Here is a 24,637-nt window from a genome sequence, read left to right on the forward strand (position 1 = left end):
TGACTTCCATCAAGATTTTAAACAGATCTTTTCTGACTCCTATCAAGTTTTTATACAAGACATTCAGGACCTTGTGGAAAATACAAGTTTTAAATTGTGTCATCTGGTTGGGGATGTAGTGGATGAAACTGAGGAATTCAACAGTGATAGAAATGTTTCTTTTAAGAATGAGACTGGGATTTCTGTTGAGATGCTGGATGAAGATTGGATAGTGGAGTTAGAGAAATTCAAGGGAGAGAGGGATCTGCAAGCAATAAGTAAAATTGACTTTTTGGTGAAATATTATGAGAAAGAAGGGGTCATTATGTATGGGAGGTTTTCTGAAGAAAAGTTGGAATTTTTGAGGGGGCAGTTGGGCTGTTTGATTTTTTCAAGAGAAAAGCTCTGTGTACATTGTGGGAATATGTAAATGCTTTGGGTTATTTTGAAATGGGATAAGGGTTAAAGTATGTTTATCTGGATTGCTTTTAGGGGTTGACTGATGTTATCTGTTTTTAAGGATATGGATTAAGATTATTAGGGTATAAAATGTTTATTTGGATGATTTTAAGAATTTGATTTAAGGTTATTTTTTCAAATTGTTTTTCTTTTTTAAGTTTATTAAGAGTGTTGTATTATTTAGTATAGTAAAGGTAAAGGTTTCCCTTGACGTAAAGTCCAGTCGTGTCCGACTCTAGGGGGCGGTGCTCATCTCCGTTTCAAAGCCTTGGAGCCGGCGTTGTCATAGACACTTCCGGGTCATGTGGCCAGCATGACGACTCGGAACGCCGTTACCTTCCCACCGAAGTGGTACCTATTGATCTACTCACATTTGCATGTTTTCGAACTGCTAGGTGAGCAGGAGCTGGGACGAGCAACGGGAGCTCACCCCGCCGCGCGGTTTCGAACCGTCGACCTTCCAATCGGCAGCTCAGCAGTTTAACCCGCAGCGCCACCGTGTCCCCACCATTATTTAGTATAATGGCAGACAATTTATGTGCTTTTTAGTTTGAATTTTATTATAGTAGACAGATATGTATAGTAGTAGGAAGGGAATAATTAAATAAGTGTTATTTTGGGGGGGAGTTGTTTGGGAGGTTTATATGAATTTTTTTCTTTATTTTAATATAAGGGGAGAGAGTAACTGTACATAGTGATTTTTATAAAGTGCTAAAGGGGAATGATTTATAGAAATAATGTGATTTGGTTTAATATAGAGAAAGAAATTGATTATGGAAAATTTTTGTATATCCTTGCTGTTAAAAGTTGGAAGTCACATCTTTCTGTAATCTTGTAAAAAAAATTTCTTTTGTGTTTTCACACCTTATTAGTTTTTCTTCTCTTTTTTGTAGTTTTTTTTTGGGGGGGGGTTGTAGCTTTTATCTTTCTTTTTAAACTTAATAAAATTCATAATAAAAAAGGGAATAATAGGAAAGAGGGGCTGAAGTGATGAAGCATTTTGATGTTCTTTGAAATTAAGGAGAGAATTAGATAATAAAAGCCCTTAACAGGATTGCGGCTTTTCTTGATGTGTGAAAGAGAGTTCAACTATGGTTGTGCACAATAGAACCAGTCCCTTTCTTGGGTATTTTCACAGTGCATCCCTGCCTTAGACAGGGCTATTTCTGAGGAGGTGACCGATTCTATTTGCCACCACTTTGCAAAATTGGATACTGTCTACTGCTTATGTGAGTCACTGAATAAGTCTTTGAGTCACGAATAAGTCTCCAGGATGAGAAGAGATGATGCATAGACCTAAAACTTATTGAACGAAGTAGTCTTCCCAGAGACTCAGCCATTAATAAAACATGCAAGAGGATAGCATCACACACACACACCCAAAAATCAAGGCTGATGGAATGAGTCATGCTGAACTCAGAAAAGAGAAGGAAAAAAGAAAGAAAATCTATATGGCTGGGAATGAAAAGTGCAATGTACACACTTAACTGTCTCTTTTAATCATTTCTGATTAAATAATGGGAGAGTTAGAGAAGGGAAAAATCAAATTTTCCTACCACCTTTTATGGACAAGCAGTTAAACATAAAACAGTAGATTAATGACACTTCTGAATTTACACACTTCAAGTTAATCATTTATTTTCAATACAAAAGAGTAGTACATAGAATGCTGAGCCCTAGGTACACCATGCTGGAGAATTAATCAGTTCCACCATTCATCCCCTGCCACTGACTGAAACGATTCACTACTGCAGATAATAGAACTACTATAAAATAGTGTCTCCAACTCATAATTCCCATAGGTGTCTGATACTATGGTTGATGGTACCAAAAGCTCCTAAGAGATCTAATAAGACAAAAATGGGTGCCCTCCCATCATCTCAACATACGTACAGTAGGTCATCCACCAGAGCAACACATTCTGAATCCAGACTGAATCCTGACAAAAAATGACCTAGATAAGCCACTCCATCTAAAATTCTCTGGAGATGAGCTCCCACCAACATCACTACAACTTTTTCCCAAAAAGGATGTTGGAGACAGGACAACAGCTCTCAAATAAGGCTGGAGAGACCACTTTTTCAAAAGAAAGTGCTCCAGCACCTTTTTAAAGACTGGTGGTCTTAAAAAGACCTCCCTCTGTCAAATATGCATTTATCAGTCAGGCTTTTTCTGTCATAGCATCTCCTCTCTGGAACACCATACCCCCAAGATTAGACTCAGTCAACTTTTCACAAAGCACTGAAGGCCTAGACGTGCTCCCATGCATGGAGGTCAGGCAGTTAGATGCCCATGAGATGTTATTGTTACTGCTGCATGTTTATTGAGATTATTCTTGGTGACCGTTGTAGGTTTTTATGCTTTTCCTGATTTTTTTTCTTTTTTGTACTGTTCTTAGCGTATTGTTAGCTACCTAGAGTAGCATTTGTGAGATGGGTAGCCATATAAATTGAATGAATGGATGAATGAATGAATAAATAAATAAATAAATAAATATGGCTTTTCCACACCAAGGCAATTTCTACACCATTACATCGTGACATGTCAGCCATAGGCATCTATTAAAAGCTACAGTGACATCCAAATGATATGAGCATAACAAATAATACAACTATGTGATTCGAGTCAGGCACATTATGATGTCTGATGTAAATACACAAATCACATCCTTTGCACAATGACATGATATCAACTAATTTGCAGATACACATTATGTCATCAGCCATTAGGATAAGTGCTTCTTTTCCACTGTCAGCATTTGGTTAGTAAAGGACTATCACAAAACCCACATTAAAACTATTTCCACACTTATTATGAACAATCCAGCATAAAAAAAAAATGGATTTCCCATCTCTTTATATGTTCACAGACTGGGTTGAGGGGATCAAAATAATAGTGATTTAATTCAGTAGTTGTATAAAATGTAAACCTAAACCCAAGTGGCACCAATCAAGAATTAATCAATGAAGCACATTTCTAGTTTTCTAGATTCATATCGAGTGCATCCACAGGGAAGTGGCAGCCGTATCACAACCTAAACTCTGCCCCACGTGTGCAACATCTTGGTGTCAGCATCAATGGGTAGAGTTCATCTAGTTATATCACATGACACACCTTTCTTCGTTTTGGCATCACTGTGGCTAAGTATGAAAAGTATGTTTAGTGGAATGATAAAGGGAGAGGGACTAAATGATTAAGAAATCCATAGAAGAGAATAACTGCAAGAAAAATGTAAGGAAGAAAGAAATGAATTGTAAGTACCGAAATGCTTTGTAACAATAAAAAGGCACAGAGGTTTAGGGACTGCTGTTGATGCAAAATAGATTTAGCTATCTTTCCTTTTCTTTTTCTTAACTCATGCCTTCATTTGTTTGGTTCGCTTATTTCATTTCTGTGATTTTCTGTATAACAAACCTTGAGAGTCAACAGTATGATGTATATATGGATAATGATGGATAATGATGGATAATGATGGATAATGAAGATGAACTTGATTAGAGATGCCAAGTAGGAATATGTTTAACCTCCATTTATCATCCAGTATACAGGCTTTTATGCTCCTTGGACTCATAGTAGTAGTGACAAGGAACATTTTTCACTAACAGTACATGACTCAATTTGCTGTTGGTGTTTTACTGTTTAGCAGTAGGTGGGTATTATTTATTTTACTCTTGGTATATTTGTAATTATTGTAGACTATTTGAAACTTGGACAAAGCAAGATAAAAGGACTGTACAACACACTGGACTTGAACAACACATCAAAATGTTGGTATAACGCACTAAAATTTTCTCCAGGATGTCTCTGCAGCTTTAAGGAACAGAGGTATGTTATGTGGACTCCCTGTGCAGTGAGAAGCATATTTGGCTCACCTATTTCTGCACTAATGTTAACCAATAATCTTGCATCTTGATTTTAAGTCCTCTTCTGCACTGAGAACCTGTGTGGTGTGGTGGTTAAGGGATTGGCCTAGGTCCTGGGACACCCAGATTAAAGTCCAGCTTCAGTCATGGAAAACTCACTGGGTCAATCTCCCTCAGCTCAGCCTACCTCATAGGACTGCTGCTGCATGAACCAATCAAAGGGGGAACTCCAGATAAGGCCCTTTGAGCTCCTGGAGAAAAGTCAGGATACATATCTAACAAACTGAATAATAAATTGCTTCTTCATAAGAAGTAGCATTTCAGCATGCTTGAAAATAATATTTCCATTCTGGCAAAAGCAGAGAGTTAACCGTATTCACTGACACTTCATTCTAAATTTAACATTATCATCCAGTGAAGAATCTATTTCATACAGATATAATGCTAGCATAGTATTTTATATAACAGGTGATATTCTACATATAAGGCTGTAATCCCATAGTTGTTCACAAATGATCCATTTTCTGCTTGTTTGAGAAAGATCTTGCCCCTCCCCACAACACTTTGTCTTCTTAACTCGCTGGCACATAGTACATATGGGATACCCATTCAACCATGTTTCAAATCTGTTCTCATAGACATTTTACCTAATTGGTTGTACAAAATTTACATGTGATTGAAGTTGGTTTGGGACAAAAATCTTTCCTGGCAATTCTGAATGAAATTGCCAGTGACACATATTCCTTTGTCTCACAATACCATTCCAACAATAGAAGGGATTCTTTGTTCTCACTGTAAATATCATCTAGCTAAATCTAATTGGATATGAGTTTCTATGATGTCATCATGTTTCCTAACGGCACTTTAGGCAAGCCGTTGTCTTTCATGCTCAGTTTGGACATCTGCACCATGTAATTCTCAGGGTTCCTGTAAATATCTGCCATGCTCCCCGATGAAACATTCCCAGAACATCTGATTGGACTCGCATGCATGAATGGACCTAACATGGGTTGGGACTTGCAGGTCAGTGGAATTGAGAGGGGAACATGCCAGGAGTGTGAAAGCATCTTGTTTGGACTATCTCTGGTATCCAAGGTCAAGCTGCTGAACGGTTGGAGACATCTGTATGAAGCTGAACTGACTGGCACGAAGAGGGGGGCTGCATGCCTGAGAAACGGAGGGGGAATTGTACGCATTGGGTTGTTTAACTGAGGGAAAATGCAGGAACTTTCATTTGCAACTTTTTCACTTTTCTGTATACTACTCTCCATTAAAGAGATTTCTACTATAATCACGTATAAATCAATCTTAATGGCAGACTGAGTAATACAGTCATTACAACATCCTAGGTACTGTGTTGTAGTGATCCAACTCAGGTTTAGTATTTTAAGTCACCACTCTTTCAGTGCAATCTGCTTCACACCACTGTTATTGTGAAGGGGAAATTCAAGGACAGAATACTATGTATACCATGGGGAACTGCTGGAGAAATAGATATCAATCTAGTGAATAGTAATCCATACAGGACAACTGGAAGTTCAGTATAAATATTATGTTTTTATTGCTGTTGTGATCTCTAACTGGCTTGGGTCCTACAAAAAGTTTTCTGGTCTAAGTACAAGCAACAAAAATGCAGGAGGCAACTTCTTCCATCCCTTGAAATTCACTTTTTAGTTCGAAAATTAATCCTTGTGCTCAGAAAGAAAATAGACACTGAAATCAGTAGGGCTTATCCCTTGGTAAATTACAGAATACCTGTGATATAGATATAGATATATATAGACATACACAAAAGAAAGGAAGGACATACCAATGCTTTTTTCTCAAGCTGTTGGCTATTACATCACCCCACCAATTTTTAAAAAATAAGTGAGGTTTCTAAGTACCAACCAAAGTTCCCCAAATCAATACTGATGCCTTTTCTTACAGCCTTTTGTTGTTGAAAATAATCCCCACTTACCAGAATCTTTGTAGTATAAGCACTGTTGATGGCAATTGCATTAACCAGCAAATCCAGAGTTTTGGCTGGAACAGAATTTGGGTCAGGGATCTCTTTGTAATGGACATCTCCAACATAGGCTTGCACTACTGTCATTCGGTTGGTTGTTAAAGTCCCTGTTTTATCAGAGCAGATGGCTGTAGCATTTCCCATAGTCTCACATGCATCTAAATGACGGACCAGATTGTTATCTTTCATCATTTTCTGAAAGGGAAAAGTAATAGATATAGATAAATAAGTAAAGTATTTTATTCTAATAGAATGCATAATCATATAAAAATATTTATTTTTAAATTTTTATAAAATATTAGTATAACATAAAATAAGTTTATATAAAATAAAACTTAAAACTTAATGCGTTAATATTCTTCAAATTATATTTATTCTTGGTAAGAGTTATATATGCTCAGGTACAGAAAATTCATTTTAATTCACTTCCTGAAACTGTGAAATTAGCATGACTTATATGTAGGCCAAGACGGTTTTGAAACTTTTCGAGAATATGAGGCAAAGAATTTTACAATAAAAACAAACACATAAAGTGGCAACTTATTCATTCCCATAAAGTGGCAATAAATAATACAGTACATAAATCATGAGTTGCCTCTTTGATTCTTTCTAGCAAATAGTAGTCTTCACTAGTATATTCATTTTATGTTAATAGATTTCTAATGAAAATGGTTCCTTTACCAACATTATTAATTTAAAAACCTTTCTTCAATCTGGTACTCTTGTGATGCACTGGAACTAAGGATGTGTAGCCCCCAATAAATATTAGTAAAATGATGAACATAAGATAGAAAGAAAAGGAAATGGGACTCCTTGCAAAGTAACACTAACCACAGAATGGTCTTTTGTCCAATAAAAGTCTAAATTGGTGAACGTTATATCAGATGGCAACAATTTCAATAGTATAATTGTATTATGTAAAGGGGAACTTCCTTTTATCTGTGTTGAATCTCCTTGCATTTGTTTCAGAGAATGATCCTGAATTCTAACATTGCAAAGGAAGGAGAAAAATTTATCTCTATCCACATCTTCCATATTATGCCTTATTTTATGTATCTCTGTTAGGTAGCATCTAGAGAAAGCCCCAGATGATATTCTTCTCCCCTCATTTTGGGTGTCCTTTTTTGTACTTTAACCAGCTCTAGTATCTTTTTTAAGTGCACAACCAAAACCGTACATAGTATTCCAATTACTCTCTCATAATTTTACATAATGGCACTAATGCATTGTCAGTTCTATTTTCAATTCTCTTCTTATGAATTCCATGTGAGGAATCTATTTTTAAAGCAGCCTGGGCTGACTTTTTCATCTCGCTCTTCAGCATGATTGCATGCTACCAGCTCAATAAATTTTAGATTCATTGAATTGTAAAGTTAGGATTTCTAGAGCTAACAGAATGTTGATACCAGTACAGGGATCAAATAATATTTCAAAGGTTTTGGTGCACAGACCTGAGGACCTGCTTATGTCAAACTATTTAGCAAAGATGAATCAAATAGGGTATGGGAATGAATAGAGACAGCAGCTGGTATAATATTAATTTAGCAGGCTGTTGTTTAAAGGGAAAAAAGCCCCAGATCAAGGTTTTTCTGCTCAGTTTTAATATACCAGTGCAAGTTTCTACTTCTTCTTCTTCTCTCTCTCTCTCTCTCTCTCTTTAACGGGATATGCACAGGCATGCACTGGAGATGATGATGATGATGATGATGATGATGATGATGATGATGATGATGATGATGATGAGCCAGTGAATCTACATCGTATGTTTCCTGCCACACATTGTAAAGCTCCTCATAGTATCATAGAGTTGAAAGTTGAAAGGGGCTTTAGAGGTCACTGATCCAACCACCTGCTCAGTGCTGGCTGGGGAATTCTGGGAGCGAAAGTCCACATATCTTAAAGTTACCAAGGTTGAGGAAGAGTGCAGTAGAACAGTGCACTTATGATCATCCAGCTTCTATTTGAAGAATTATAGTGAAGCAGCACTCACTGTTTGTTATTTATCTATTGTTTCAATTTATATGGCCACCCATCTCAGATTCATGACTCTGGGTGGCTAAGGGCAGATAAAAACACCATAGAACAACATACAACAATAAAATAATATATACATAATTGGCAGCAACAAATCAATGCAGCCATTGCATGGGCTCTGCCACACATCCGGATCCCCAAGCATACAACCATTTCTATGGAAAGCCAGCAGGGTTAGGGCCAACCTAATCTCTGGGGGAGTGATGTTTCAAAAGGTGGGTGCTATGACAGAAAAAGTTCTCTTTTCGGGCCCCACCAGATGGCACTCTGTATTGGAAAGGAGTTAGAGCATGCCTTTCTTGCCTGACCTAATGCAGTGGGTAGACATAATCGGGGAGAGACTCCCTTAATAACCTGGCCTCACACCTCAAAGGGCTTTATACAGTAGGTTTCTACCGGCACCTTGAATTGAACCTGGAAGCGTCCCGGCAACTGATGCAGTTTGTAGAACAGAGATGTAACATGTGCTGATCAAGGAGCGCACATAACTGCCTAGGCTGCTGCATTCTGTATCAGCTGCAGTTTCTGAAGGCTGTTCAAGGGCAGCCCCATGTAAAGTGTATTGCAATAATCACTTCTCAATAATTTGGGAGGTGATCAAGGCATGAGTGACCATGAGCAGAGTCCTCCCATCAATCCTTCAGATATCTGAAGTCTATACTGCCTCTCAGCCAACCTTCCTGAAGGCCAAAGATACCTAGCTCCTTTAACCATTTCTCATGTGGCTTGGTTTCTAGACCCTTCACTACCTTGATAGTCCTCCTCTGAACTTGCTCTAATTTGTTGCTGTCCTTTGTGAACTGTGGAGCCCAGAATGTTCCAAAGAAGATCTGACCAGGGCACAATCAGGCATAATTATTTCCCTTGGGCTAGACTTTATGCTCCTGTTAATGCTCCGTAAGATAGATTTTTTTTAAGATAGATTTTTTTCCTTTTTAACAGCTGCATACACTGCTGGCTCATGTTTAACTTGTGATCGACAAGGTCACCCATATCCTTTTCACATCTACTATTGCCAAGCCAGATTTTGACCATCCTATATTTGTTCCTTACATTTTTCATTTTCATTTCATTTTTCATTCCTAGAAGATTTACATTTCTGTTTATTAACCATTTCACCACTGGTTAAGCCTATGTAGATCTTTCTGAATCTTCTTTTTGGGTGTTATCATTTGGCCACTTGTGGGTCCACCTAACAGTAGTATGATCAATGTAGCCCTGCATATAATATACATGTCAGAGAGACCTGCACTGCTAAGCAAAATAATTCTCTCCAAGTCAATGTTATTGCAACTACATCTTAAATTTTTACTTAGTGTTGAAGGTTGTGTCAGATGCCCCTTTTTGTCCCCTATTCACCTGACTACATCTTTAAAAACCTCTTTAAAAAGCCTCTTTCATTCTGTGCTCTATCCCCAAACAAGCAGAAGAACCCAGAAGGAAATTGCCAAGTGGGCAGAAACACTGTCCCGCAGGCCTCCAGCTTCTTTCATGGCATCCAGCTTCTTTCACTGGGCTGTGAAACTGGCCTGGTACTGACCTGTCGTCCCATCACAATCTTTCATGCCACATGGTCTTGGACAAGAAAAAACTAGCCTGGAAAACAAACTGGAAGGTTGGGCCTTAGAATCTTTGAAGCAGAATATGCCCCATTTTTTGAATATACTTGACAACATCAAGCAAACATTAGCCATTGTGGAGCTTTTTATGAAATAAAATGCATCAAAGAAAAAAAGACACTCCAGCATTCAACACAAATTGTCCTCCCTCCCCCTCCCCAGAAAAACCTCAGTAGGAGCTCCACTAGCAGTCAGTGGAAATGATGGAGAACAAAAACATGCTTATCACAATAGCAAGTGCATACAGCTTCACGAATAACATTAAATATCTCAGCTCTGTAAGCAAGTAATGTACAAGGCAACCTCATTCTCCTAATAAAAATGCTCGTTATCACTTCTTTGCCCTTAAATATTTAAAATTAGCTCCTGCTCCTATCAAATACACTCATATAATTTATCCTTTATTTGAATTATAATTTAATTTGCTAACATAATACCAATGTTTAAAAAATGGTTTACCAGCAAATAAAATTATCCTGAAAGAATTGTGCATAAGGGTTTTTTATTTTTATTTTAGTTTTGAGACTGCTACTTACTTTTACAGAATAAGCAAGGGAGATGGTAACTGCAAGTGGAAGTCCTTCTGGGACAGCAACTACAAGCACAGTCACACCAATAATGAAGAACTTGACAAAATACTGAACATATATGGGTGTGCATTCAGGCAGCCATGGCTTCTTGTTGACAACAAAGTTTTCAATAGTAAAGTATAGTACCAAAATGATGACAGTGATTGCTGACATTACCAAACCTGGAACAGACAGATATATATATATATATTATTGTACAAGTAATTTTTTTGTATGTGACATAAAAATCATCTTTTGAAAAATAAAATCAGCATGTTTTACACATTACACCAGAATAGAACATTCCTAGTCTAAGACATATGGAGGACATCAGATGGGAGAAATCCAAGAAATTCATTAGTCTTTCTTGGGGGCATCAGAAGCCAGCCACAAGTGCTTAGTGCTTTAGTATAAAATGGTCCCACTGATGCCATAATGAATTTCTTTTATTTTTGGAGGGGATTTTTTGTGATAAAAAGGGAAATGGGGAAAAGAAAGAAAAGGTTCTAGAGCAAGGGTTCCAGGGCAAGGATTATGGAGAGGGTTATAAAAGGTTATAAAACAGAAGAAAAAGGAAGGCAAGGAGGGTGAAGTCAGTGGTGTACTGACTTCAGATGTCAGAAGTTTCTAGGTTTAAGGATGAAGTTTGGAATAGCTCTTTTCCTAACTGAAATTCCAGTGTAACTCACGGCTATCAGATACTGTACATTGGCTTAGAACCTAAGAGCTCTTGAGGAAGTTCAAAGCAGGAATTTTTTTCTGTCCCTCTTCACTTTCTGAACTCTCCCAAAAGTTGGGGGAGGGGGGAGAGGAGCACCAGGAAGTGGAACGGGCACAGAGAACTATCGAGAAGTAAAGAGGATGAGGAACTTCCCTTCTTTGAACTTCCTTCAATTACCTTAGGATTTGAGCCACAGCTTTCAAATCACAGTAAATGCTTTGTGGTGATCCAGCTCCCACATTCTTAACAATGATGAATTATCAGATGCTTGAATGCCATGAGATTTGTATGCATATAGGTGAACTGCCTTCTCCCAATGCTTTATATTAAATTACCAATGGCCTGCAGCTGTACTGGCATAGTCTCCTGAATGTATCCCAAACAGGTTACATTCCAAGCGCATATCATTAATGGTTTGATAGGAAAAGAAGATAACTGATTCTTATCTATTCACTATCAGAATGTTAACCTTCTTACAGTACCTTCTGTCTTTGTAGTTTAATCATAAACACATTTTTCAATAAAGCATGTAATAAGCTTGTATATTTATATTGAAAATATTAGAAGTGACACACAAGCTACTAAATTTAAAGTAAATTACTCTAGCCAATTCACATTTTGACCATGAAGAGTAAAAAAACAGGATGTGTTGATTTGTAGAAACAAAGAAAACATTGCTAGATCTAAGGGTCACTGAAACGTTTGTCATAACTTCAGCAAGAATTTAGGAATTAAATGTTTATCACAGCTAGAATAGTCCAGAATCTTAAATATTCTCTTCCACTATGTAGGCTTGGTACAGTATCTCCTTAAAAGTGCATAGTAATTTAAGAATTCTGATATATGCAGAGTTCAGTACACAGTTGAACAAATGCAATGTTCATATCAAACATATTGATGTTTCCATGCTACCTTTGACATTTTTATTATTTCTTTAAATTAAGCTTTATTTTACAATCAGGGCTATGTAAAACATTTCATATCTGAACTTCTTTGAATTTGAAACAAACTATTTTGAACTCAAAAGGGGTGTTTCAAATTTGGGACATTTTGCAGATCCCTGCTATGCTTCAGTTGCCTGTTTGACCCACACTTATGCAATAGTAAGGGATGCGGTGGCGCTGTGGGTTAAACCGCTGAGCTGCCGATCGGAAGGTCGGCGGTTCGAAACCGCGCGGCGGGGTGAGCTCCCGTTGCTCGTCCCAGCTCCTGCTCACCAAGCAGTTCGAAAACATGCAAATGTGAGTAGATGAATTGGTACCGCTTCGGCGGGAAGGTAACAGCGTTCCGAGTCGTCATGCTGGCCACATGACCCGGAAGTGTCCCTAGGGACAACGCCGGCTCCAAGGCTTAGAAACGGAGATGAGCACCGCCCCCTAGAGTCGGATTCGACTGGATTTTACGTCAAGGGAAACCTTTACCTTTACTATGCAATAGTAAAAGATAAAATGTCATGGTTAGAATTCTAATTGCATATTCCAGATGCATTGGGGAGGAGAAGAAAGGAAACTATATTGTTGCTTTTTCCCTTTTCTCTTGCTGACAGTAAGACAAGGTTTGTTGTGACCATGGTTTATTTGACTATGATTAATAAACCAAAGTTCTTTCAACTTACATATCATGATAATTACAAACGATTTTTTAATCTTTACCCATCAGTCTAAAACCAAACAAGCATACTTTAGTTTAGCAGCATATGTGAACTAGTAATATGCTAGAGAGTGTTCATTTATTGCTCTCCCAAATTTTCTAGGATCATTTTCTGAAAACTGATCTAACATCAGAACTGACCACATTAAGGAAGACTAGGCTAATACGGTTCTCACTTAATATATATCGTATCAGAGAAGCATGTATCTTACCTGCTTTGCCTATTTGGACAGCCAATTTAGTTAGCTTCCCTTGGAGGACAGATTTTTCCTTCTTGGGCATGTTGGATTTCCTCTTATCTTTATCATCTCCCTCTCCACCTTCGGCACTCTTGAGTGGCTGCATCTCCATTGCAGCTGCCCCATCCTGCTGTTTGGCTTAAATACAAAGCAGTATTTGGGGGGATTATACATTCCTTAGAAAAGCTAAGAACCAGGATTATAATTTTGATAGAATTATAAATAACCATTAGTCATTCTTCATACTATAAAGAACTTTAGATGTAAGATCTTTTGCTACCTTATCTTCAGACTGGATGAGTTAATCTATGCAGTCAATTTATGCATTCAGCTATGGACTGAATAATCTTACATTATTAAATAAAATGTACCTTTATTATATTTCTTACTACATTTAATAATAAATGTGGTTTATTAAGGTTTATTAGGGCACAATCATAAATCTGCCATTTCTCCAACAGTGTTACAGTGTTTCAATATATTTTTAAAAATTCATACAGTGTTTCTGTGTGAATTAAAAAGAATTTAATATCTCAAAATACTTCCAATTTTTCTCCACAATAGTCAGAAGGTGGGCTGAATCTAAGGCATATGTACAGATATCTATGAAGACTTCCTTTGAAATATTTAAGCAAATCAATACTGAAGTACTTCACTTCATGATCAGAGAGCGATATTAGGTTAGAGGTAAGCAATCTGATATTCACCAGATGTTTTGTTAGTCTACACTTCCCACAGTCTCTAGCTATTGTTTATGCTCACTGGGGACTGATGGAAGTAACTCAAAACAGTCCTTAGGATTAGATGATACTCAAGTTATTTTCTAATTCTATAACTCTACATTTATTTATTTGTTTATTTTAAAAAATTATATGGCCGCCCAACTTGTGATTCTGGATGTATACAATCAACAAACTACAAGTCAATAATAACGAACAGTACAGTTAAAAGCAACAAAAATTAATATGCAATTGGAAACTTTTCTGTTTTCTTTCATTTATATTTTCTTCTTCAGTTTGAAAAGGATAATTTAGATATAATGTATGAAATACATGTTTACATATCATAAATTTTGAACAGACAAATGATGATGGAAATATTACTGTGTCACATTCTTGCTAAAAATTCATGAAACTGCAGTGCATACAGTCAATTCTTTTAAACTGAGACTGTCTATGTGTATGTGTATATATACACACAGTGTATACATGTGTGTGTGTGTATGTGTGTATGTATGTATGTACACACACACACACACTGTATTTATATAAATTCCCTTCTTACCCTATGGGTGGTATGTGTCTTCCACAACCTCAGGTCCTCTACCAGAAGCCTGGAGTTTGAGGGTTCTGTGCAGTGTGTGAGTGTGTGTGTCTGTGTGTGTATAAGACACTATCAATATGTAGACCAAAATTATCACAGCTTTCACTAAATAACATACATAGTTAAATATATAAAATCATTAAGATGAGATGAGAGAAACAATTTTTACATCCTGATTCAAGACTCACTGATAGTAGCAGAAGCTAAAAGTATTTGGATCTAGCTGACTATTCCCATTGTTTTTATTGTATTACAAATTGTTTTAGACATGCCAAGAGACTAACAAAGGACTTAGATTTCCCTTCCAACATAAAGGTTTAAACAACCACAGGCAAAGGACTTCTCTGATATTTCTGTAATAACAAAGTTACTTTTTTTGAACTCTACCACTTTTGAACTTCTTGCTTTAGATGAATTGCTCCTTTACACTTTCTCTTACTGAAACAATACAAAGCATTCACAGTTGAACACTTCCATATATCCTCTGTAAAAATGCCTGATCTGGCCATTTTTATGAGGTTGTACTTTTGCCATTTAGACTGTCATTATTATGTCCTCCCCACCCTACACTATTTTTTCTAATGGCACTGATACTTACATCAAGAAGCTGGCAGGGGCATCTAGATAGCCTAAATTCTAGTGGTAAAAATTCTCATTCTCCCTGCCCCTAACCCACCCTTAGTGGATGAAAAGGCTGGCAGAGTGTGAGTACCCAGTATATACCCCAACCCCAACCCCCAACCCCAATCCCTAGATACCACCAATATTTTGCTTTCTAAGCTAATTTTAAAGATCTCCCTTGATATAAAGAACATTACCTTTATTCTGGCTGTTTTCCATATTTCCATCCTGCATTTTGCCTACATAACAAAAATTGTAGCAGACAGAAAACCAAACAACAAACAAACAAAAAATAAAAACAAAACACAGAGTAAACAATCAGTACACAGAAAGAACATGACAAGGGCAAATTTAAATTAAAAAAGCAATAAAATTATGAGCATGTTTTAAATAAAATGTAGTGCCCGTTGAGATATTTATATGCACAAATGATCTTCCTGGACAACAAATTGCAACTAAGTTAATATATTTACCACTGAGGACTTCCCCATGTATTATGTATTAATAATAGTCATACATACTTTAAGGCAGGGTGGTTTGTATAACTCAGCACCAAAATTAATAATTCCAAATTATCCCAGCAGGTGTTTTTCAACAGCAGCATAGCGAGGGAGGAGGCAAAGGGCAATAGACCAATGAAAGCAGCATCATGGCACAAACCCTGCCTGTTTTCCATGGGCACCATAACGCCCCAAAGAAGCAAATCCTGCACTGCAACTCACTTCGGTCACTCTGACCAAAGTACTGAGATCCTGCAGATGCCCTTTTTGAAATCTTTCATAGTAATGCAGAACTTCCTATACTGACTGGCTTATGGTAAACCCCTTTTAAAAAGCTCTGAGTGCTTCTGAAGTGGAACAGCAGGATGTAAATATTTTAAATATACAACGTTTCAAAGGAGCCTGTAATGTGTTTTAAGTTACACACATTTCATCCAGGAGCCTGGACAGGTTTTCTGCTGCTCCCTAACCCAGGGGAGTGTCAGAGGCTTGTCCCAGAAACCATAAAATGTTTCTGGTTCTTCTCCTCTGTCATGAATTGTACAGGAGGGAGGGGATGGATTGATTGCTGCTGAGAACAGAGACAGCACCAACCAACACAGCTGAGATGAGACTCAATCATTTTGGCTATTGCTCTAACTGAAAACTGACACCAACCTGAGGAATGCAGCCAGGAATGAAGTTGTAACAGAAAACCGTTATCAATCTTCAATTTCAAAAGAAAGGCGGGAAACAGGATAAGCTAAAGGGGAGGGATCCAGGGAAATTGATTCACTTGAGTCTTTGAATGGACAGGGACTAGATCTTAATAAAGAAATTCTTTCCTGAAACCTAAATGGCTTGCAGTGAGATTTCTTGCTATTGAGATATCTGGTTCCATGATCCTCACAGGGAGTATTGGGATGAACTCAGCTAGAGTTCACATAAAGTTCAGAGCAGAACTAAAAAAGGCAGAGCTTGCCTCAAAATATGCACTTATCAAAATATTTCTCACACTTTTTTCATTTGCATATCATATCATATCATATCATATCATATCATATCATATCATATCATATCATATCATATCATATCATATCATATCATATCAATGACAGCCAGTTTGGTGTAGTGGTTAAAGCACCAGGCTAGAAACCAGGAAACTGTGCTTTAGCCATGAACTCAGCTGGTGACCTTGGGCCAATCTCTCTCTCTCAGCCCCAGGAATAAGCAGGTAATGGCAAACCACTTTGGAAATCTTGACAAGAAAACAGCAGGGACTTGTCCAGGCAGTCACCAGGAGTCAATAGTCAATACTTACTTGAAGGCATAATAACAACAACAACAACAATAATAATAATCTGGTTTGTAATCAATACCAGTTTATTGATTTTTCAGGTCTCTTTGTCAGCCAGGAAACGGGATTACAACACTCATGTTGTTGAAGATTCTCAGTCACCCAGGTGGAATTATCTGTAGGTTGGCTGAGTCATGGCAACTGGATTTCTTTCTCTCTTTTTTTGGTTGAAACGTTTCACTGCTTGTCCAAGCAGCTCCTTCAGTCTGAGCAAAGGTTGGTAAGGGGACCCCCTTATATGTCTTCCAGGGTGGCTGCATTGTCCTTACCCCTGAATGACTGTTAGTTGTCCCATGGAGGTGTAGATTGTCTTTGGGATGTCTTACTCCTAAATCCCTCACTCATCCCCAAGTGGATCGTTAAGTGTGGCCTTCCTGGTGAACTTGTGAAGTGGGCTTAATCTCCCTGGGGACTAATGAAAGAGCAGCATGAAAAATGGGGGACAGGTTGTGTCTGAGGCTTCCGCCTCTATAGAGGGAAGGATTTTCCACTTTGGCATGAATGGATTCCTTAACCCCTCTCTCAAGCCACCTATCTTCTCTGTCCAAAATGTGAACATTTGTCTTCAAATGAGTGTCCTTTTTCTTTTAGATTAAGGTAAACTGCTGATTCTGGTCCTGTGGTGTTGCTCCTCCTGTGTTGGGCCATCCTCTTGGGTAAAGGCTGCTTGGTTTCTCCTCAGAACGCTCCTCACTGCACTGGATTGCATATACTACATTGCTCTTCTTATGTTTTGGTGTTGGATCTTTAGGGTGTACAACCCTCTGTCTCAGTGTGTTAGTGGGTTTGAAATATACAGGTATGTGGTTTTTCAAATATCCGTTTTATCCTTTCCAACACTCCGGCCACGTAAGGAATGACCAGGTTCTTCTGTTGACTCTGGATCTCAGCTCTGTCTGCCGTTGTTTTGGGTCTGGGGGTAGACTTAGATTTAATGAAGGCCCAATTTGGATACCCATGGGCCTTCAGAGCTGTCCTCAGGTGCTGGGTTTTCTCTCTTTTTGGCATCCATGGAGGTGGGGATGGTTTCTGCCTTGTGAAGTAATGTCCTGATGACTCCTAGTTTGTGCTGCAGTGGATGGTGGAAGTGAAACATCAAGTATTGGTCTGTGTGTGTGTGTGTGTTTCCTGTAAATTTCTATTTCTAGCTTGCCACCGGTCCCAATAAGAACCTCACAGTCTAGGAATGCCAGCCTGTTGTCCTTGGTGTCTTCCCTGGTGAACCTAATATTTGCGTTTATGGTGTATATATGGTCTGTGAAAGCCTGTGCCTCCTGAGCTTTGATTTTAACCCAGGTGTCATCCACATACCTGAACCAGTGGGTGGGCAACATTCCCTGGAATGTGCTGAGTGCTTTCTTCTCCACTTCTTCCATGTATAGGTTGGCAACAATGGGTGACATGGGGAAACCCATGGCACAGCCATGTTTCTGTCTGTAGAAGTCACCTCTGCCCCTAAGATCCACAAGGAAGGGGCACCTCTCAGACCCATTATCAGCAGCATTAATTCAGTAACCTATAACATTGCCAAACACCTTGTCACCATACTAGCACCTCTGGTTGGATACACTGACTACCACATTCATAACTCGGAAGAATTTGTTGCTAAAGCTAGGGTCCTGAAACTGGATAGAGATGAAACCATGGTCTCCTTCGATGTTGCCTCTCTTTTCACCAGCATCCCCACCACTGATACCCTAACTGCAGTTAGGAAGAGACTAGAAGAGGACAGTACCCTTGACAGGAGAAAGAACCTCAACCCAAACCAGATCTGCCATCTTCTGGACCTGTGTCTCAACACCACTTACTTCTCTTACAGAGGTGAGTTCTACTGACAGAAACATGGCTGTGCCATGGGTTCCCCTATGTCACCCATTGTTGCCAAAGAAAGTGAAGAAGAAAGCACTCAGTACATTCCAGGGAATGTTGCCCACCCACTGGTTCAGGTATGTGGATGACACCTGGGTTAAAATCAAAGCTCAGGAGGCACAGGCTTTCACAGACCATATATACACCATAAACGCAAATATTAGGTTCACCAGGGAAGACACCAAGGACAACAGGCTGGCATTCCTAGACTGTGAGGTTCTTATTGGGACCGGTGGCAAGCTAGAAATAGAAATTTACAGGAAACACACACACACACACAGACCAATACTTGATGTTTCACTTCCACCATCCACTGCAGCACAAACTAGGAGTCATCAGGACATTACTTCACAAGGCAGAAACCATCCCCACCTCCATGGATGCCAAAAAGAGAGAAAACCCAGCACCTGAGGACAGCTCTGAAGGCCCATGGGTATCCAAATTGGGCCTTCATTAAATCTAAGTCTACCCCCAGACCCAAAACAACGGCAGACAGAGCTGAGATCCAGAGTCAACAGAAGAACCTGGTCATTCCTTACGTGGCCGGCGTGTTGGAAAGGATAAAACGGATATTTGAAAAACCACATACCTGTATATTTCAAACCCACTAACACACTGAGACAGAGGGTTGTACACCCTAAAGATCCAACACCAAAACATAAGAAGAGCAATGTAGTATATGCAATCCAGTGCAGTGAGGAGCGTTCTGAGCTCTACATTGGAGAAACCAAGCAGCCTTTACCCAAGAGGATGGCCCAACACAGGAGGAGCAACACCACAGGACCAGAATCAGCAGTTTACCTTAATCTAAAAGAAAAAGGACACTCATTTGAAGACAAATGTTCACATTTTGGACAGAGAAGATAGGTGGCTTGAGAGAGGGGTTAAGGAATCCATTCATGCCAAAGTGGAAAATCCTTCCCTCTATAGAGGCGGAAGCCTCAGACACAACCTGTCCCCCATTTTTCATGCTGCTCTTTCATTAGTCCCCAGGGAGATTAAGCCCACTTCACAAGTTCACCAGGAAGGCCACACTTAACGATCCACTTGGGGATGAGTGAGGGATTTAGGAGTAAGTCATCCCAAAGACAATCTACACCTCCATGGCACAATTAGCAAGCCGTTCAGGTGTAGGGACAATGCAGCCACCTTGGAAGACGTATAAGGGGGTCCCCTTACCAACCTTTGCCCAGACTGAAGAAGCTGCTTGGACCTTTCAACCAAAAAAAAAAAAAAGAAATCCAGTTTTCATGATTCAACCTACAGACAACACTCATGTTGTTGACATTTCTGACCTAGCTGTAGTTCATCTCCCTTAATCCAGAACAGTAGTGTCATTATATAGGTGAAATCTTTCTTTTCAAGAATTGTGTAGGAAAGATAACAAGCCCAGGGGCTTGTACTGACCTCTGAGGAGCAAATGGGTACTAAAAGCATTTCATAGTATTAAAATTAATACTCTCTTCTGGCTCTTAAGATGAGAATTTTTCTTCTGGAATATAGTCTAGAAGGCATAAGAGGAAAACCCTTCATTTTTTTTTCAAACATTCAAGTCCCCTTTCTTTTGAGTGTATTCACAGTACAAGTGAAATGTTCAAAGCAACACATTCATTTCCGGGTCACACTGCCTGGTGCTCATCCATTCCTAAACTCTGATATTTCCTAGGGGTACACTTTGCAGAGAAATCCTTTGCTAATTTTCCAGTTGAGGAAGCTCTGCTAAAATTTCAATAAATCGAGAACAAAAATCACTGATCAAACTCTGAATGGGAAGCTCAAAGGCCATAAAGCTTCTTTTAGTACAAAATCTAGGTATTGCCTCAGACTAATGCAAATTAACCTTTTAAAAAGTATTTTTTAAAATGCTAGAAATAGCATTTCTTAAAAGATTCCATCTATTTCCAGAAATTTTGTTTATGCTGTACTATGGTAATTTTTTGTAGTTTGAAACTTACTTAACATAAATAAAGACTGTTATGGACAATCTACTACAATATGCAAATCCAACAGCTGTAGGTATTTATGACAAATCAGATTATATCATATTATTACTGAGATTATATATGACAAAAAAAATCCAAATGTTAATTTAAATTTTAGAAGAACAGAATTCATTAAAATTCCTGCTGAAAACAGTCTTTACTGATTGATGTCATATAACTAAAGACATTTGAAATAGCTGAAATTTCCTGCAAAGAAAATAAAATTCAGTAATAGCTGTCTTCAACTCAGTATTTCACCTAGAACAGTATTCGCTAACTCACAAAACATTCCACATTGATTTCAGTAATTCACTGTAATTTCATTTGCATTCCTTTACATTTCTTTCAATGAAATGAATGTGTATGTTTATTCACAAACTCTCATCTTTTGATAAGGAAAATAGGTATCTTCTGATAAGTAATTTTAGGGAATAGTTTTTTCCTAAATTTGCGATAAGCGATTGTATATAACGTTGGCAACATTGGCAAGGAATCCTGCACATCCAATTTATTACTGTAAAGCTGATTTTACACTTATTTAATCATTAGCTGTAATATTTTCTTTACAATAACTACACCAAACTCAAATTAAAATAATTGTCTGTAATGCAAAATTCATGACCATTTCAATAATAAAATTGTTTTGAATTTTTTATATCCTCTTCATTATTCATTGACAATATACATTGACAATGTACATTGTCAATTGTACATTTGGCAATATACAATTGCCAAATATTGATTTCATGTTCAAAAAATGAAATGTTATAATGTTGCCATGTGTTAAAACATCGGCATGCAAAATCATTAGGCAATGAAATCTTCTGGAATGGAGAAAAATCTCCACATTGATTTAGTTATGTCTAACTTAGAGGTAACTGGTGTTTTTAAACTCTTAACCTTATATTATATTCTGCAATCTACTTCTTTATCTCATTTAAACTATATTTTAAGCATCTTTTCCTCAGGATTTCTTTTTTTCTCCATTGATACAGTAACATAGCTGATAGTCCTATCCTATTATGAAGCTCCATCATAATTTTCAACCTTGTACCTTTCAGCATGCAGAAGACTGAAAGGAATCAAGTTCAGGATCGGACAGATTCACAGCCAGAGGACACAGCCTTTGTATTTTGACTCCTTGGACAAATTTCATTAATTTCACTGAAGTCTTGAGACACCAAATCAAGCAAGCGGTACCTAACACTCCAGACAAGTCCTCCAGAATGGCATCAGACATAATGGCTGCCTATATCATTCTTCACTGGCCGGGACTACTGTGGAAAGAGTTTTCTACTATTTATCTTAAAAGGAAAGAAAGTTAGCCAGGATTCTGGGGGCTTCTTTCTGCTGGCTCTCCTCACTAGAGAGCTTACTTTGCCATGGTTTTGACTGCCAACCTGTCACAACTGACTTCCCTTGAAAGCTTCAAGTTCCTATAGAATGGTAAAGGAATGTCCACAAGCCACAGATTTTTGTTTGTGCGTATGGTGTTTACAGCTTACTCTTTCAATTGCTTTGGTGTGCATGATATCTTTCAGCCCCACATTGTCTATTACAAGTCTTAAGACTCCACTAAACTGTCAAAATGCATGGGTGTTCAGATCTCAGACTTCATTATACAATGTAATCTGGGAATTACAACACAGCCAGAGTGCTATACTGTGCCTTCTTAGATGCAGAGACAATTTCTGCACACTAGTTTTGTCTGGTGAAAGGGGAGGCACATCAAATAAAATAAATTGTAGGTTTGGTCTAGAATTTTGTTAGAATCTAATTGTCTACATGAAGCAGGTTCAGAGTAAATAGAATATATGCTTTTGATTCTATACAAAAAGAACAGTTCATCAAATAAATGATGGCTTCAATGTAAATATATTGTGTTTATTATAAATTATTACAGAATAATATTATATTCTGAATGCATATAGATTGAAAAGAATTAGGTTCAGTCTACATAGAACCATAAAATTCTTATTTTAAATTATTAATCATAATGGAAGCAATTATTGAATATTTTGAGAGTCCTAGTCAAACTAGATTTCAATGCCATATACATTGGGACAACTTGGGAGAATTAAATCTCATATTTATGTTTCAGTTTTGCTAAATAAATCCCACCACCCCATTCCTAGTTTCTTTTCCTTTGTAGGCAGTCAATCTGCTTAAATAGCAGTGTTCCTGGCTCTACTTTTCCTTGCATCTCCCATTTTCTTACCTCCAGGTGATTCCAGAAGATGTTTTCTTGGAATAAACTCAGACTTATTTAATTCTGAAATAATTCCAGCTCTGAATGTTATTTTCATGAACATTCATGAATAATTCTCTTTAATTTCACCATGGGATGAGGTATCATCAATTTGCCGATGATACTCAGTTATATATCTCCATCCCGGGTGAAGTAAGTAATGTGGTCTCCACCCTTTCCAAGTGCCTGGAGGCTGTGGGGGTCTGGATGGGGAACAAAAGGTTCAACTGAAGCCTGGTAAGACAGAGTGGCTGTGGAATGACGGCCCCTCAGGTTCCAGGAAGTTGTCTTCTTTGGTTCTGGATGGGGTGGCACTTTCCCATTTGGAACCAGTGTGGAACCTGGGGGTCCTCCTGGACTGGCGACTCCTGCTCAAAGAGCAGGTGGCAGCCACAGCCAGGAGGGCCTTTGCACATCTTCGGGTGGTACGCCAGCTACGCCCATTCCTGGACCGAGATGCCCTCCAAACAGTCACTCATGCCCTTGTCATCTCCCATATAGACTATTGTAATGTGCTCTCCATGGGGCTACCCTTGAAGAGTATTCGGAAGCTTCAGCTGGTCCAGAATGCAGCTGCGCAGACAGTTACCAGTGCTGTAAAATCAGCCCATGTGACACCACTGTTACGCGAGCTTCATTGGGTACCAGTTTGCTTCTGGGTCCAATTCAAGGTGTTGGTTATCACCTTTAAAGCCCTACATGGCATGGGACCAGGATACCTGAGGGACCATCTCATCCCCATAACATCAACCCGCCCCACCCGGTCAGGCAGGGAGGACATGCTACGGACCCCATCAGTAAAGGAATTTCATCCAGTGGGTTCCAGGAGGCAAGCCTTCTCTGCAGTGGCACCCGCCCTTTGGAATATCTTGCCCCCAGAGTTGAGACAGGTCTCCTCACTCTTGGACTTCCTGAAGAAACTGAAGACCTGGTTCTGCCGCCTTGCTTGGGAGGGGGAGAGCGATAGCTCCACCTGGGGATGGCTGGCGCTATAGCACCTCTTAGTGATTGTGTTCCATCTCCACTTGGATTTTTCATTCATTTTTATTTATATTTTAATGGTAATTTAGGTGGTTATGTTTTTAGTGTCATTTTATTGTAAACCACCCAGAGTCCCCCATTGTGGGAGATGGGCGGTGACATAAATTTAATAATAATAATAATAATAATAATAATAATAATAATAATAATATCATTTTAGTGGACTCTTCCTGTTGGAGCCTTGCCAATGCCAGGAAAATCTCTCCCTGCTTTTATTCCCCTTCCCATATTTACCCTGAAGCTAAGAAGTCTTGCATCCCCTCTCTTAGTTTTGTATACGCATAAGAAAGGAAAAGTATGGTTCCTCCCCCCTACCTCTGTCTCACTTTCTGCTTTCACTTCCTTTCTTTCTCTTGTGAAACCAAGTCTATCATTATGCAGCCTCCAGGCTGATCATCATGTTGCTCATTATCCTTCCTCTAATTTCCTTCTTGCATTTTTCTTGTATTTCCTCAATAAAACTCCATTTCTAGATCAGAAATGGCATATATGTAGCTTTTCAGATATCACCAAATGACAATTTTCAGCATCCCACTGATAGGAGTGACAGTTCAGCAACAGTTGAAGGAACACAGT

At 38.5% G+C, this 24,637-nt stretch overlaps 2 protein-coding genes across 4 annotated transcripts in view; both read right to left on the reverse strand.

Moving 5' to 3' along the window:
* ATP2B2 (ATPase plasma membrane Ca2+ transporting 2) overlaps window positions 1-24,637 on the reverse strand; it is a 169,883-nt gene that overhangs the window by 54,914 nt on the left and 90,332 nt on the right. For all 3 annotated transcript variants that reach the window (XM_063291854.1, XM_063291853.1, XM_063291855.1), the window contains exons 8-11: window positions 15,283-15,324; window positions 13,115-13,279; window positions 10,499-10,713; window positions 6,262-6,504 (exon numbers count right to left, since the gene is read on the reverse strand). In XM_063291854.1, coding sequence (XP_063147924.1) covers window positions 6,262-6,504; window positions 10,499-10,713; window positions 13,115-13,279; window positions 15,283-15,324 — 665 coding nt within the window. The remainder of the gene's footprint in view (window positions 1-6,261; window positions 6,505-10,498; window positions 10,714-13,114; window positions 13,280-15,282; window positions 15,325-24,637) is intronic.
* The window catches only part of IARS1 (isoleucyl-tRNA synthetase 1), a 518,275-nt gene that overhangs the window by 3,614 nt on the left and 490,024 nt on the right, over window positions 1-24,637 (reverse strand). The window lies entirely within an intron of this gene.

This window comes from Candoia aspera, chromosome 2, assembly GCF_035149785.1.
Source record: "Candoia aspera isolate rCanAsp1 chromosome 2, rCanAsp1.hap2, whole genome shotgun sequence".
NCBI lineage: Eukaryota > Metazoa > Chordata > Lepidosauria > Squamata > Boidae > Candoia > Candoia aspera.